Raw genomic sequence first — 14,727 nt, forward strand, 5'->3', positions numbered from 1 at the left:
GGTGCCCCGAGCTCCTCTTGAATCTCAGAGGGGAACAGCAGCCGTCCGGGAGGGGCGGGGGGGTGTGTGGGTCGTGCATCTCTCAGAACTGTGCTCAGGGACCACAGCTGGGAAAACAGAGCCCAGAGGCCCGACTGGCAGTGGGGGCGTGGTGGGACAGTCAGGTCTGTAGGTCAGGAAGACACTAGGATGCCAGGAAGCCATGTCGGGCCCGCAGCGCTGCCCGGCACATGGCGGGGTGTTACTTGTCTTGCAGCCTCACGCTTGGCCGGGCTGGAGGACCGGCTCAGAGAGGCCGAGGCCGTGACAGCCGCCCAACGCCTGCTCCCGGGCCTCCTTCTTGGGCTTCCTGGGCCTCCCCCACCAGTGCGCCAGCCACGGCCCAGGGACCGCGCCCCGCACTGGACCTTCCCAGAGACCCTGCCTGCTGCCGGCGGCCTCGGCTGCTTGGGCGGATCCCAGCGCCCACCGCGGTTGCCGGGGGACCCCGGGGCCTGCACTGCTCCCCAGATGGTCTGCTTTTCCTGACGGCGGGCGCCACACCCTGCGTCCACGTGCTGGACCTCGAGGGACGCTCCGTCTGCCACCTGCCCTGCCACGTGCCAGGGGCTGGGGCCTTTGTGCCGGAAGATGTGGTGGTGACAGCCGCTGGGCTCGTGGTGGTCAGCGACCTGGTCCACGGGGCTGTCCGTGCGCTCCAGCACACCGCCCGAGCCCCTCAAGGCCGCTGGGTGACGGTGGGCTCCTTCTCCGCCCCCCGGGGGCTAGCTGTAGATGCCTTCGGCCGCCTCTCAGTGACAGACTACGTGCCCGGGGCTGTGCACAGCTTCACACTGGGCCCTGACTTAGCACCACTGGCCCCCGCCTCCCTGCTGGGCCTGGAGGGCCCCTGCTGGGTGGGCCTGGCGCCCGACGGGGGCCTGGCAGTGAGCGAGGAGTTTGGGGATGTGCAGCTGTTCGGCAGTGCCCGCCAGCCCCTGGGCTCCCTGGGGGACCTGACCGGGCACCGCTTTGGCAGCCCAGCAGGTGTGTGCACCGACGCAGCGGGCGGTGTCATTGTGGCGGACCAGCGGCAGCGCCAGGTGACCCTGTTCCCCCAGGTCAGGGCGCCCATCTGCCTGGTTTCCGAGGGGCTGAGGCGACCCCTGGGTGTGGCCTGTGGGCCCCAGGGCCAGCTGCTGGTGGCAGACGCAGAGGACGGCGACATCAAAGTGTACCAGTCCCACCTGGAGTTGGCCTGATACCGTGGGCTTGAACCGGAACGCCCCTCTCTGTGCGTGGAGTAGCCCCCCAGACCTGGACCACGATGGGAGAAACGTTCAGGGTTCTCAGGGTTCTCCTGGGCCATGGGCCTCGCCCTCCTGACCCTGCACATTTGCAGACAGTCCTCAGCCACGTCATACCGGGCCCTGGCCTGGTCTCCTCTCCTTCTCCTGGGGAGGATTCAGATTCAGGGGGCAGCCGGAATCAGCTGCCTCCAGCCCCCAGGGCCCAGGAGGCCTGCGCTTTGGGGCAGCAGCTGAAGCCTGGAGGTCTCCGGCCTGTTGGGCCAGTCGCCAGCACTTACCCGGGCCGGCTCTCCATTCAGTGCTCCAGCCCCAGCCTCCTAATCAGAGGGAGGCAGGCAGGGTGGGTGTGGCTGGGCTGGGCTGGGCTGGGCAGGGGTGCGGCTCCTCACTGTCCCCTGTTTTCAGAGACGCCTTGGGTGCCCAGACTGCTGCAGCTTCTCTGGGCCCAGCTGAGGTAAGGGGGAAGCAGAGGACGGGCCACCTGGACGCGCCCTGGGGTGACACACGGCCGGTTACCAGCCTCCATGCTCTGGGCCCACGTGAGACTGTCTGACCTCCTGGAGCTGGACCAAACAGCTCAGGCTCATGGGTGGGGGGAGAGTCCCTGGCAGTGGTCAAGAGCAGGAGAACCTTCCTGTGAGCAGACAGGAAAACCAGGCTGGGGGTGCGGACGAGTGGGGTTCCTCTGAATCTGGGCCCAGCCAGGCTCCCAGCTCCCTCAGGGGTCCTGGGGGGCAGGCCACGCCTAGTCTGGCCCCAGGCGCGGTGAGGGGGTGGTCTCAGGGTCCCTCCATGTGTCCTGGCTCCTGAGAGCGTGGGCCTGGACTAAGTGGGTCAGAGTAAGGAAGTGCAGGGAACAGGTGCTGCGTCAATGCTGACGGCTACTGCTGAGTTAGAGGTCTTGTTCCCTGGAGAAGAGGGGGCCAGGGGCGCCCCCAACCCCCACCCCAGATGGCTTCACCCTCTGGACTGGCCCTGCAACCTCAGGGATCACTTGGCCTCTGCGGGGAGCAGAGTGCAAGTGGGCCAGCCCGGGGCTGGAGAGGCAGTTTCTTCTGGGACCCCCGGCGCCCCACCCGCTCCGGAGACTGGGGGGTCCTTTAACGCCGCGGTGATGGGGCAAGGTGGGGTTTGGAGCCCTCAGGGTAGGAAACCAGGGACAGGGGAGGTCTGGCCACCGTGGTGGGGGACTGGAAGGCAGGGGTTTGGGGGACACTGTAGGTAGACCGGGGGGGACAGTAGCGCTGCGACGGGGACAAGTCCTTGGGCACAGCGCGTGGGGAGACAAGGCCGCGGGAGGGACCGAGGCACAGCGCGGGTCGGCCGCTGGCTCCGGGACCGGAACGCTGCGTGCGCGGAACGCTCCGGCGGGGGCCAGCGGGCAGCCCGGGCGCCTGTGCGGCGGACCGTCGCGCGGCAACGCCGGGAGCGGGCGGAAATGGGGCGCGTGTCCCGCGGCGCGGCCGCGGCTGCGCTGGGGGCCTGGAGCGCCGCCGTCTGCCCGGGACCGCCCGACGCGGTTCCCGACCCCAGCCGGACCCCGCCGGCCCAGTGCGCGGCCCCGGTGAGCACCGCGGGGGAGGCCGGCGGCCTTGGGGCGCGACCTTGGGGGCCCGCCCAGCCGGGCTGTGCGCCCAGGCCCCGCCGCGGCGGCCGGGGAGCCCGGGGGCCTCCGGAGCCGACGCGGGCGTCTTACCTCTCGGAGCCCCTGCTTTCTCAGCCGTAAAGTGGGGGCGCCACCGGGGGCCAGCCGGGGCGGGCCTGGGACGGGAGGCGCTGCGGCCGCGCAGCCCAGCGACGCCGGGTTCGCGGCGGGCCACGGGGGCGCTCTGGCTGGGCGTCTGGAGCCCGGCCCTGTGGGGTGAGGGGCGGCCGGCCGGTGCCCTCTGGCCCGCCCCACCCGGTCCCGCCGTGGACCCGGCGTCAAGGGGTCAAGGGGACCGGCCATCAGCGCTGTACTGTCGTCCCTGATTGAGGTACAGGCCAAAACCTAGAGCCCTGGATTCGTGTCCTTCTGAAAAAAGAGGGGGAAAGCCCTCTTTAAACACAATCCTTGTTGTTTTTAAACACAGACATAAGGAGTAACAAGGAATTCTTGTGAGCTACCAAGGGCAGTGATCAGGAGACTCCCCAGAGGATGGTTTTAGGCAGTGAGGGGTTCTGGCCAGTCATAACTGGGTGTTTGCCTTAAATCAGTTCTGGCGGAGGACGACAGACTGCGGACTTTACAAGGCAGATGGTTGAGTTCAGGTCCTGTGGAGAGGGGTGTCCCACAGACTGTTGCCTGACCTGGGATGGTGGGCTGAGTCACAGGGCACCTGGTGTCCTGGGTAGCAGGCAGCTTTCCCGGGCTTGTGCCCTTGTCTTTATCGCAGTCTTTAAAGATGCACACGGTGCCGAGTTGCCCCGCTTTCTCCCGTCTGCACCTCTGCTATCGATTGCCTGCTCTTTCATCTTTTTCTGGCTGTCTGATCTGAGCAGACTTCTTTGTGTTGGTCACTCCCAGAGGCTGAGGTGGGGGTGGGGATGGAAACTTGCTCCTAGATTTAAGAGTTCTTTCTTACTGCCCCACAGATGGGAACACCACCATCTGCCCTCTGCTGCCTTCCCCAGACATGAGGAGCTCTTCTTCCCCTTCCTTTGTTTTTTTTTAGGTAAACTTTGTAGATGAAGCATAACACACACAAAGTGCACAGAGCGTATGTGTACAGCTCGATGAATTTTCTGCAAGTGAACCCACCGTGTAACCAGCTTTGCCCAGAGCATCTCCTCCCTCTTAGGCCAAGTGTGTTTGTCTTCTGACAGTAGCTCTGGGCGGTTTTCCTTAGCTCCTGTGAGAGGAGTCCCCAAACAGGGGACCGTGATCCTGTCATTTGGCTGACCTGGTGGTTGCAACTGGCTGGTGCTGAGAGGCTTGGGCTGTGCTGGCTGTTCCCTGATGGTGGTCAACATGCATTGGCCAGACTCTGACACACAGAATGCCTCTGTCCCTTTCATGATGCCCTTGACAGGTGTCAGGAGACAGAGCGGTCCTTGATGCCCCTGCCAGTGGCCACAGGGACTTGGCCCAGGGCTGCCTTTGGGCTCCAGGTTTCCCTGCAGACACCATGTTGCTTGCTGTCTCTGATCTCTGCAGGGAGGGGCATTTGGGAGTCTGGCTGCTGTTGGACTCAGGGGGACCCTTTCAGTCAGAACCCACAAGTGGGAGAGGCCTCTCCCTCCAGCCCGCTCTGGGCGCCGTGGAGTGGAGGAAAGTAGCTGCCCCAGTTGCCTGGGGTTAAGTCCTGGGTGTGTGAGGCCCCCTCCAGAGCCCCCCAACCCTCAGGAAAAGGCTCCCTCAAAGTCACACCTCCTCAGCCTCGCTGTCCCCCTGTTCCTGAGGGCCTGGTGAGCCCTGGGGCCTGGAGGGCCAGGCTCAGGGGGAGGCCTGTGTCCCTCCTACTCCAGGGTCTTAGCTCGGCGCCGCTGCTCTGCGCTTTGTGCTGACTGTGGGGTCGTTTGTGTCTGGGAGAGGGCCGGAGCCCCAGCGAGCCCTCACCAAGGCGAAGCTCCTGCCCGCCAGGCCCTCTTGCAGCCCTGCAGGACTCAAAGCACAGCCTACTGGGGAGGTTCTTGCTACTCAGGATCACGTGAAGGCTGGGAGGGCTGGGGAGACCCACCCCCACCTCTAGGGCCTGCGGGGGTGGGGCGGGGGGAGGTCCTGAGGGGGGTGCTCAGCTGTGACAAGAGGGTGGGGCCCCAGGGAGGGGTGGGCCCCTGAGTTGGAGGCTGGGGCAGGATGGATGCCGGTGGCTCCCTGCCTGAGCCCTGAGGCTCCCCTGGGGGTCACTGGGGCACCAGGCATGTGCCCAGGCATCTTCTGGGGGCCCCACACCAAGGCTCACAGCTGCCGGCAGTGGACTCGAGCCTCACTTTACTTAGCTCAGCAGTGATTCGTTTAGGTGTCCCATCTTTGTTCTTGCTAGCTTAGTAAGTCAAGCTTTGAGATGTTTAAATTACTTTAATTGTTAATGAGATTGTAGATTTTCCCTTGTGCTGCACTTCAGAAACTGTAATCAGTTCTTTAAAAACAAAAATTGAGCCCTGTACTCAGCCCTGTAGGCTGTGACCCCGCCTGTTTCAAGTGCTTGTGTCTTGAGGAGGGAAGCCTGGCCCCGCCTCTGGGTGGGGTGGGCGTGGCCTGGGCCTGAGCTCACTGCAGCCCAGGGCAGAGATGGGCAGCTGGGGGCTCCCTCGCCAGCCTCCTGACCAGACACGAAGCTGGGTCGCCCCCACCTGTGGGCCCAGTGGCTACATGGACGTGTCTGAGAGGGTTGTCTGAGCCACGAGCTGTGGCCAGAGCCTGTCTCTCCGGCACTGGCAGGCACCCTGGGCCCTTGCGGGGCGGCAGCGGCTCTGAGTTGAGCCATCCTCTCTTCCAGCTACCCCGGCATGGTGCTCAAGGCCTTCTTCCCCACGTGCTGCGCCTCGGCGGACAGCGGCCTCCTGGTGGGACGGTGGGTCCCGGAGCAGAGCAGTGCCGTGGTCCTGGCTGTGGTACACTTTCCCTTCATCCCCGTCCAGGTCAAGGAGCTCCTGGCCCAGGTGCAGCAGGCCAGCCGGGTGGGCGTGGCTGTGCTGGGCACCTGGTGCCACCGCCGGCAGGAGCTGGAGGAGAGCCTGGGCCCCTTCCTGGAGGGCCTGGGCGCCCTCTTCTCCCACGAACCCTGGCTGCAGCTGTGTCGGGAGAGGGGCAGCAAGTCCTGGAGCTGCAAGGCCACCCGCCGGCAGGGGCCCGCCCCCCTCGCCCCCGCCTGTGAGGACCAGGTCATGCTCATCTTCTACGACCAGCGCAAGGTACTGCTGTCGCAGCTACACCCGCCCGCGGCCCTGCCTGAGCGCCAGGCTGGGGACGCCACGGCCAGCGCGGGCGGCCTGGCTGCCGTCTTTGACACAGTGGCACGGAGCGAGGTGCTCTTCCAAAGTGACCGGTTCGATGAGGGCCCCGTGCGGCTGACACACTGGCAGTCGGAGGGCATGGAGGCCAGCATCCTCGTGGAGCTGGCCAAGCGCGCAGCGGGGCCCGTCTGCCTGCTGCTAGCCTGTCTGCTGTCACTGGTCTCCACTGCCAGCGCCTGTCGGTAGGTGCCCCCGGGGGGGGCAGATGGGTTGGGCTCACAGGCCAGATGGGCCCTTCTGAGGCCCATGCTGCCCCTGCACCCCAGCTCTCGTCCTGTGCCCCGTCCCCGCTGGGGGCTGCTCTCCTGGTGCATTTTGCTCAGGGTAAAGCCAGGCTTCCCGGCAGCCTTGGTGGTTGCCTGGGACCTGCTGGGTAGGGGATGTGGTGACCCTCAGACAGCTCAGGCCCTGACAGGGAACTTAGGTGATGGGAGAGCCAGGGTGTTCCACACAGGGCCCCCTGTTGGTCCCCCGGCACTTGCCCACCCCCTTCCCTGGCGCTGCAGGAGTGGCCGCCCCAGGAGGCTGTGGGCAGTAGCCCCTTGCTGTCCGCTGGGGGCTGGTCTTGGGGTTCACCAGAGCACTTCTGGCTGTGGGCCCTCTCCCTGTGAGAAGCCCCCCAGAGGCACCGCTGGGTGCAGAGCAGCTGTGCTGCACCCCAGATTGAGGGGTTTGGCCTCAGGTCTGGGGACGGGCCTTGCCGACTCCACAGAGGCTCTGGGGGAATGTGGCCCTGTCCCCACAGAGAGACCTCAGCAGCTGTGTATGGGCAGCACCTTAGGTTATGGGGACTGCTAGTGTCTTGGCTTGTGGGGTGGGTTCCAGAACTTCATGACTCCTTGAAATAAGTCACGTGAAAGTGTCTGGGCTTGCCTGGCGGCATTTTTGGAAAGAGAAGGTCCTTTGCTTTTGATGGCTTTCAAAAAATGCAAGAACGGCCATGAGTTGCCATGAGTTGCTCGCGTGCCCCTAGTCCCGAAGCCCCAGAGGCAGGTGCTAGTCCTTGATGGCTGTCAGGAGCCCCAGGACATCAGTCTGAGGCATGGCTGTGGCTGCAGGAGCGAAGCCCTGGGGTGCTGCCCAGGGCTGGCCTTGGCCTTGGCAAGACCCTGCCATCACCTGCCTTCCACTGGGTGGAACAGGGGTGTGCTGACCGCATTCCTCTTTGGGAGCTGGGTCAAAGTCTAAACCTGCAGGGTCAAGGCCTCCTTCCCCCCGTGGGCCTGAGTGTGCTCGTTTGGTGGCCCTGCTCTTGGCAGGCGCCCTGTCGGTCTCTCTGGCCAACAGCAGGGCTCTGGGTTACCCCAGAGTCAGGTGCTGAGTTGCCATTGGAAGCTTTGTTAACCTTTGCTTGAGAACATGTCTGCAGGTCTGTGAAGCGTCTGGTGTTTCCTTTGCCACGTGAGAGGTCAGCTTTGCTGGGCTTGACTCTTGACACGGTCGTCCGTCCGGCAGGTGCTCAGCTTCAGTGCCTGGAGTCAGCACCTCGTATTCCCAGTTGACAGTCATGAGTGGCTGCCACCCCCGCTGGGCTGCCCACCAGGGCCCTCTCCCGTGTCCGCAGCCCACGGTGTTCAGCAGTGTGGCCATGGGTGTTTGGGGCCACCAGGGCCTTTTCTCTCTGCACGTCTAGGGGTAGTGGCTGTGGCTGCAGCAGCCCCAGCACAGGGAAACCAGAGGCCCCGAAGGCCCATTGCCTCCGTCCCTCACAGGGTGTTCCGGCTGTGGCCGCTGTCCTTCATCTGGAGCAAGCTGTCCACCTGCGAGCAGCTCAGGCACCGGCTGGACCAGCTTGCGCTCGTCGTCAGCACCCACAGGGCCGAGGGCCCCGCCCAGCTGATGAGGTGCGGGCGCCACGGACCCCCTGCCCCCACTGACCCCCGCGGCCACCCGCATGCTCACGCCTGCTGAACCCGCTTCCAGGAAGGCCAACACGCTGGTCTCCATGCTGCTCGACATGGCCCTGGGCCTCCTGCTGCTGTCCTGGCTGCACAGGAAGGACCGCTTCGCGCAGCTGGCCGAGGCGCTCGTCCCCGTGGCTGACGTGAGTCGGCAGGAGGGCCCCAGCTCCTCTCCAGTACCTGCTTCCCGGGGGTGGGGCGGGCACTTCTGGGGCAGCTCACTGCGGGCCCACCCAGCCCCCTCTGAACCCATGTCCCGCGGGACCTGTGGGGCTGCACAGACGAGGGCCCTGTAGCTGGGCCGCCCTGCCGTCCTGACAGTGCCATCTGCAGCCCCTGTCCGGGCTTTGCAGGGGCGCCACCTGCCTGCCAGGCTCAGGCCCCGGCGCCCTGTGGCCCCACTGTGCACAGTTGTTTCTGCTCTCCTGGCCATCAGCCTGGGCCTCTGCACGGTCAGCGATCAGCGTCACGGAGACCCTGTGCCTCCAGGCTGCTCTCTCTGTGGCACGCTCAGCCTCCCACCTGCCCCCCCCGCACCGGTTCTGCGGCTCCTGCACTGAGGGCCACAGGCCCCGGCCTCCTCTCCCGATCACAGCCGCCCGCCCGCTGTCCGTCCACACTGGCTCTGAGCCCTCCTCATCTCTGCGCTTTTATCGGGAGCTTGCCTTTTTGCCTAGGGCAGCCCCCAGCACCCCTCCCCACCCCTCCCCACCCATGCCTTCTTGGCCTGGCTGCAAGCCACTCAGGTCTGGCTGCAGTGTGCTTGTGGGGTCAGCCACTCCTGCTATCGTTGGTGTCCAGTCACAGGTGGGCACTGGACCTGCTGGTGGCCAGGAGCCCCCAGGCGAGTCCCGTAGCTTCTAAGGGAGGCCTGGCCTGAGAGGGAGGAGGGGGGCCTGGGGGCTGGGGAGGGGGCTCGGTCACTCCGCCTGTTTCATCCGCGCTCTGCCTTTTGGCCAGTTTTATCCTAGGCCTCTTTTCTGCAGAATTGCTCAGAAATATAAATATTTAATTTAAAAATGAAAGCCTCTTCCTGCTGCCAAGCTCTTACCCTTTAAATATTAAATAAGCTCTATTTATAAAGAACATTCTGTTCCCTTCTCACTGCCCCAGACGTGGCAGAAGCCGTCACCCAGGGCTGGGAGAGGCCTGCGTGGAGGCGGGAGGGGCTGGAAGACGGGGCAGGGACAGGGCTCCTGTGGCCCCCCCGTGGGTGCCAAGGCCCAGGCCTGAGGGCCCGCCCGCCGTGCTGGCACCGCTCTCCTCCTGGGGCGGCCGGGACGGGGTTCGGCTTACTTGCTCTTTGTGAGGCCCCATGCTGGACCCTCACCCCTCGTCATTCTTCTCCCTGTGGGACCCTCCAGCCACTCTGCCCCCACCTTGCTCGTGGGCCCTTGATGGGATTGACCCCCTCAGGCTCATGTAGGGTCCCCAGGCGGGTCACCGGGTGACACCCCCGTCTTTGCAGCGTGTGGCCGAGGAGCTCCAGCATCTGCTGCAGTGGTTGATGGGTGCGCCTGCCGGGCTCAAGATGAACCGGGCGTTGGACCAGGTGCTGGGCCGCTTCTTTCTGTACCACATCCACCTCTGGATCAGTGAGTGCCCGCCAGCCCCGCGGTGCGTGCCCTCGGGACAGAGGTCCAGCCGAGGGGGCAGTGGGGCCCCTTGGCCTCTGCTTCCTGTCGGCCCAGCACCCCGTGTTTGGAGCCGGGCCATGCCTCAGGCTGCCATCCTCAGGAAGGACTGGGGGCTGCAGGACCCCGGGCGCCCCTCAAAGGTGACCCCGTCCCACCAGGCTACATCCACCTCATGTCCCCGTTCATCGAGCACATCCTGTGGCACTTGGGTCTCTCAGCCTGCCTGGGCCTGACGGTCGCCCTGTCCATCCTGTCGGACATCATTTCCCTTCTCACCTTCCACATCTACTGCTTCTACGTCTATGGCGCCAGGTGGGTGTGCGCCCCACCCCGCAGGCTGGCGCGTGCAGCCCTGGGCCCTGGGCACAGACGGACTCCCAGGCCGGGCGGGCATGGAGCGGCCCCCACCCTGATGGCCGTGGTCTGCAGGCTCTACTGCCTGAAGATCCATGGCCTGTCCTCGCTGTGGCGCCTGTTCCGAGGGAAGAAGTGGAATGTTCTGCGCCAGCGCGTGGACTCCTGCTCCTACGACCTGGACCAGGTACCAGCTCCATCCAGCTGGCCTTCGGCCTGCACCGGCACATGCAGCGGCTCAGGCATCATGAGGGGCAGCCTTGCTCCTGCTCTGCAGGCCCCAGGGGTGCAGGGAGCTGCAAGGGGCAGGGTGTACGCGGGGCCACGACGGGGCAGAACTCGCCGCAGGCAGGGACAGACCCTGCTCCGGGAGGCTGCAGGGCAGCAGGTGCTGGAGGTGCGTGCACATGGGGCCTGGCTCGTCCTGTTAGCTTGTCCACACCTGCCATGGGGATCCTGAGTGCTGCCCTCCAGGGTATTCTTTCCTGCCTAATTTTCACCACCCCCCTCCTGTCTAGTGTATGGGCTGCACACCTCTCAGCTGGTCCTGTCTCTGCCCGCTCTCTGCCCTTGTTTCACCAGGTCTGGAGAGCAGGTGTCCCTCCCAGGACTGGGGAGGGCTGTCCTGAGCGGCGTCAGGCAGCCGGCGGGCGCTCCATCTCTGGACGGGCGGAGGGGCTGTGGTCAGTGCAGGCAGGGGCACCCCCAGCACAGGGCTCTCACTGACGCTGACGCTGGCGTCCTCTCTCCTCGTAGCTGTTCATCGGGACCTTGCTCTTCACCATCCTGATCTTTCTGCTGCCCACCACGGCGCTGTACTACCTGGTGTTCACCCTGGTGAGCCAAGCGCCACGTCTAGGGCCTGGCCCACAGTGCTTGTGGTTAACTGCCGGCTCTGCCTGCCAGCGGGCAGCTGTGGGCAGGCCACCCACCCATGCTGGCCACAGCAGAGGGTGGCTGTTCGGGACTCCGTGTACTGGGCCCTGGAGCGGGCAGGGGTCCACCCTGGGGGGGTACCACCCCCTACTGCCCCAGGACATGCTGCTGGATGCATAGAGGGCAGGGCTCTCCGTGGTACAGGAGGGGTGTGGTACCCGGGTGGCCGGGCCGAGGGGCCAGTGGCGTGTGTTCCTGGGTTGGAGTGGCCCATCTTCTGACTGAGCGGGAGGGGGTTTCCTGCCCTGGCCCCCCCCACCCCCGGGACCTGTCAGGCCACTCGGCTCAGGCCTGTACAGCGTGGCTCTGCCACCGTCCCAGGCTCAAGGCCCTAAGCGCTGTCTGTGCTGCAGCTCCGGCTCCTGGTGGTCACCGTGCAGGGCTTGGTCCATCTGCTCGTGGACCTCATCAACTCGCTGCCGCTGTACTCGCTCGGTCTCCGGCTGTGCCGGCCCTACAGGCTTGCGGGTAGGTCTGCGTGCTGGGTGGGAGGCATGCCCAGGGGCCCTGAAAGCCGTGGTGTGTGCGGTGGGCAGGCAGGGAGCACAAGGCCCTGGTTCCAGGGGTGAGCTGCAGGGGGAGCCCCGCCTTCAGGTTCGGAGGCCGCAGGCACAGCCCTCTTGCCTCCTGAGTCTTTCCTGTGATGAGTGTGCAGTTTGCTTGGAAGCGTGTCTGCAGTGTAGTGTGGGCAGCGCCTGTGTGTGGTTCAGAAGAGAGACGTCCCCTGTGGCTGTGAGGGTGTGTGCCTGCTGGCGCCCCTCCACTGGGAGCTGGCCCCCTAGAAGACTGCCTCCTGCCGGGGCCACGCTGGCCAGCCTAGCCACCCCTGCTGGCCCCCCTGCATTCAGAGGCCCCTGTTTGCATGCTGACACCAGCCACAGGTTGGCCAGATGCCCCTGACAGGAGGCTGTCCCCACTGCAGGCCTAGGGAGGCCTGACCCGACTGGTCAGAGTTGTGGTCCAGCCCACCCAGTGCAGGGTCTTTGAACAGTCGGGGAACCTGGGGGTTCCTGGCGTGGCCCCCAGGTGACCAGTGTGCCCAGAAGGCCCTGGGCTGGTTTGCAGCCCACAGCTCAGCCCACCCCAGAGCTCGTGGTGGCTGCTCACAGCCAGTTTGGAGTCAGGAGACACGAATGTGTGTGTTTGTGGGCTTTGGGCCTTGAGTCTGCCCACCGGACATCCTTAAACCCTCTTTCCAAGAGCTTCCTCCGCTAACCCCCAGGTGGCCCAGGCTCCCCCAGCCCCACCACACCTCAGCCCCCAGACCCAACTCCTCCCTGGCCCCACCCGCGCTCAGGCTGGCATGGTCCTTTTAACTTCACAGGAAAGGCCGCAGATGCTGCCTCTCCTCTCCACTGTGTTGCCTTGGGGCCTCTTCATCAATTGATAATTAGCTCTTGTTTCTCCTTTTAAGAACCTTCCACCTTGGGGATCCCCAGGCGTGGGAGCCCATACTGCAGGCCAGAGTGTGGTGGGTCCCCGAGTCAGCCATGCTGGAAGGCGCTGAGATGAGCAGGGTGCCCACCGCCCAGCGGGTGCCTTGTCCACTCTCGGGAACCCCTGTCCTGCTCACAGAGCAGCACAGCCTGCTGGCTCTTCCCTGCCTGCAGACCCGGGACTTTGGTCTCAGTGTGGTTCTGCTGGAGCTCTGGTGAGGGGCGGATGGTGGACGGGACTGGAGAGGCAGCTGCTGCCCACAGCCGGCAGCCCTCCGAGGGGCGCAGTGTGGGGACCACCCTCCTTCACCAGGCCTCGCTCTCCTCGCAGCCGGTGTGAAGTTCCGGGTCCTGGAGCACGAGGCTGGCCGGCCCCTGCGCCTCCTGATGCAGGTAAGGCCTCCCCACGGCCCTCGCGTTGCTGCCCGTGGACAGGCGCCCCTCCCACCGTGAGGCCCCCTGTCCGGGGCATGTTCTCTGCTCCCCCTAGTGGGGGGCCTCAGGGGCCCTGGGGAGACTCTCCTGCCCTCAAGGCCTTTGGGCGCCGTGACCCCCTCTCTGCCTGGGCCCTCCCCCAGTGTGGAATCTCTGTGGTGTGCCAGACACCCTGGGGTACCCAGGCTCCAGCCTGCTGGGCCCTGCATCCCTGTCTTCTGCCCTGGACTGGGGCTCCATCTCCAGGCAAAGTAGCAGAGACCTGGCACAGGGCGGCCCTGTTGGGTCAGGGCCTGTCCTGTTGGGGCTGTGGACCAGTTGCCGGAGGTGCAGAAGGCCCTGTTGACTGCAGGCAGCCAGGCTGGCCTGAGAGGAGAGTTCAGAGGCTGAGGAGCCTGTGGTTTTCTGGGGAGGCTCCTACGAATCGAGTGAGTCCTGGAGTGGGCCCCCGCAGCCAGGCCCCCGCAGCCAGGCCAGAGCAGAGCACTGCTGACTGAGGCCCAGGCCTGCCTCCCGAGCTGCCTGCCCCAACCCACGTGCCCTGGCGAGATTGTGTCTAGCTTGGAGCCGGCCCTGCCCTGCGGTTGTCCAGTCCAGGGACCCCCAGGACAGCCTGCGAGGCCTGGAGAGGAAGTCCCAGGGGGTTGGGGGCCACGTCCTGGCTGATCGCTGCCCTTGTGCTTCCAGATAAACCCCCTGCCCTTCAGCCACGTGGTGCGCACCTACCGCCTCCCCAGCTGTGGCTGCCATCCCAAGCACTCCTGGGGCTCCCTGTGCCGCAAGCTGTTCTTCGGGGAGCTCATCTACCCCTGGAGGCAGAGAGGGGACAAGCAGGACTGAGGGCCCGGCCCCCGGCCCACCTCGCACCGCCACTTGCCAGTTGTCAGGGCGGCACACACCTCTTGCTGCCCCTGGTTGTCAGGGCCTCTGCAGGCCCCGCCTGTTGCATCTCCGCCCGACTCTGGTCCTGGGGGTGGTGAGCAGGGGGATGCACGCGGTCAGCCAGGCCAGTGCCCAGCTTCAGCACCATCACCTCCGCCTCAGGACATCCTGCTGACCCGTTGTGACGGCATAGTTCACCTGGTCCCACTGGCCCCTGGGCCTGCCGTAGACCCGGACGGGTGTGCAGAGCCCTGCCTCTGCCCGCTTTGCCCGTTCCCAGTAGGATGGGCCGGCAGGTCCTGGCTGCTCCCCTGCACCCCGCCCTGTCATGGGTGCACTAGAGTAACCTCAAGACTCTGGCCCCCAAGCGTCTCCTTCCCTGGGGGCTGCCCCTTGGGGTCCCCAGTGCCTTCCAACTTGTCTCAGTGGGGCAGCAGCCAGCCAGTCTGGGGTCCAAGCCACCACCGACCCCCAGCCTGGTCCAGCGGTTCCAGGAAACTGGGCAGCAGCGCCGCTGGCACTGAGTCACACACGGCTTCCTGTCGACGCTTCTGGGGAGACTGCTTTGCAGCAGGAGCTGCCCACGGGCCTCTGGGTGTCTCTCTGTGAAGCCAGGCCACATGGGGTGCCCCAGCTGGTAGCAGGGCCCCGCCCACCTGGCTGCCCGCTCCCGCCCTACTCCCTGCAGGAACAGGCTTGTTGGCCATATCTTCCATCCTGTCACTGGCCCCTGGCAGGGGCAGGCAGCCCCAAGGCAGGGGTCTCAGCACTGGTCTGGACCTGCCTGGCAGCCATAGGCAGGATCTGGGTGTGGGTGTGAGCCCAGAGTCCCGGAGGCGGGGTGCCTCAAGAGGCAGTGGCATCATGTACAACGTGTCATTGTGAAGGCGGAGACATGCGTGCAGCAGGCGGTGGGGCT

The 14,727-nt window shown here is 65.6% G+C and overlaps 2 protein-coding genes across 2 annotated transcripts; both read left to right on the forward strand.

Moving 5' to 3' along the window:
* Positions 1-230: 230 nt before the first annotated feature.
* NHLRC4 (NHL repeat containing 4) lies at positions 231-2,427 on the forward strand. Its single transcript, XM_070461086.1, has 2 exons — positions 231-1,273; positions 1,695-2,427. The coding sequence occupies exon 1, from the start codon at positions 231-233 to the stop codon at positions 1,239-1,241; it is 1,011 nt and encodes a 336-aa protein (XP_070317187.1). The 3' UTR covers positions 1,242-1,273; positions 1,695-2,427.
* Positions 2,428-2,711: 284 nt separating this feature from the next.
* Positions 2,712-13,860, forward strand: PIGQ (phosphatidylinositol glycan anchor biosynthesis class Q). The gene is made up of 11 exons (XM_070460396.1): positions 2,712-2,853; positions 5,711-6,409; positions 7,940-8,071; positions 8,151-8,271; positions 9,597-9,723; positions 9,924-10,077; positions 10,195-10,306; positions 10,876-10,956; positions 11,409-11,523; positions 12,823-12,884; positions 13,614-13,860. The coding sequence occupies exons 2-11, from the start codon at positions 5,721-5,723 to the stop codon at positions 13,764-13,766; spliced, it is 1,746 nt and encodes a 581-aa protein (XP_070316497.1). The 5' UTR covers positions 2,712-2,853; positions 5,711-5,720; the 3' UTR covers positions 13,767-13,860.
* Positions 13,861-14,727: the final 867 nt, after the last annotated feature.

Source organism: Odocoileus virginianus, chromosome 33 (assembly GCF_023699985.2).
Source record: "Odocoileus virginianus isolate 20LAN1187 ecotype Illinois chromosome 33, Ovbor_1.2, whole genome shotgun sequence".
Taxonomy (NCBI): domain Eukaryota; kingdom Metazoa; phylum Chordata; class Mammalia; order Artiodactyla; family Cervidae; genus Odocoileus; species Odocoileus virginianus.

What these genes read in the sequence shown, in the direction of transcription:
- NHLRC4 (XM_070461086.1), top strand. Translation starts at nt 231, where the DNA reads ATGGCGGGGTGTTACTTGTCTTGCAGCCTCACGCTTGGCCGGGCTGGA.
- PIGQ (XM_070460396.1), top strand. Translation starts at nt 5,721, where the DNA reads ATGGTGCTCAAGGCCTTCTTCCCCACGTGCTGCGCCTCGGCGGACAGC. An exon ending in TCCACTGCCAGCGCCTGTCG is followed by an intron (nt 6,410 to 7,939) that starts GTAGGTGCCCCC and finishes CGTCCCTCACAG; the next exon opens with GGTGTTCCGGCTGTGGCCGC. An exon ending in GGCCCCGCCCAGCTGATGAG is followed by an intron (nt 8,072 to 8,150) that starts GTGCGGGCGCCA and finishes ACCCGCTTCCAG; the next exon opens with GAAGGCCAACACGCTGGTCT.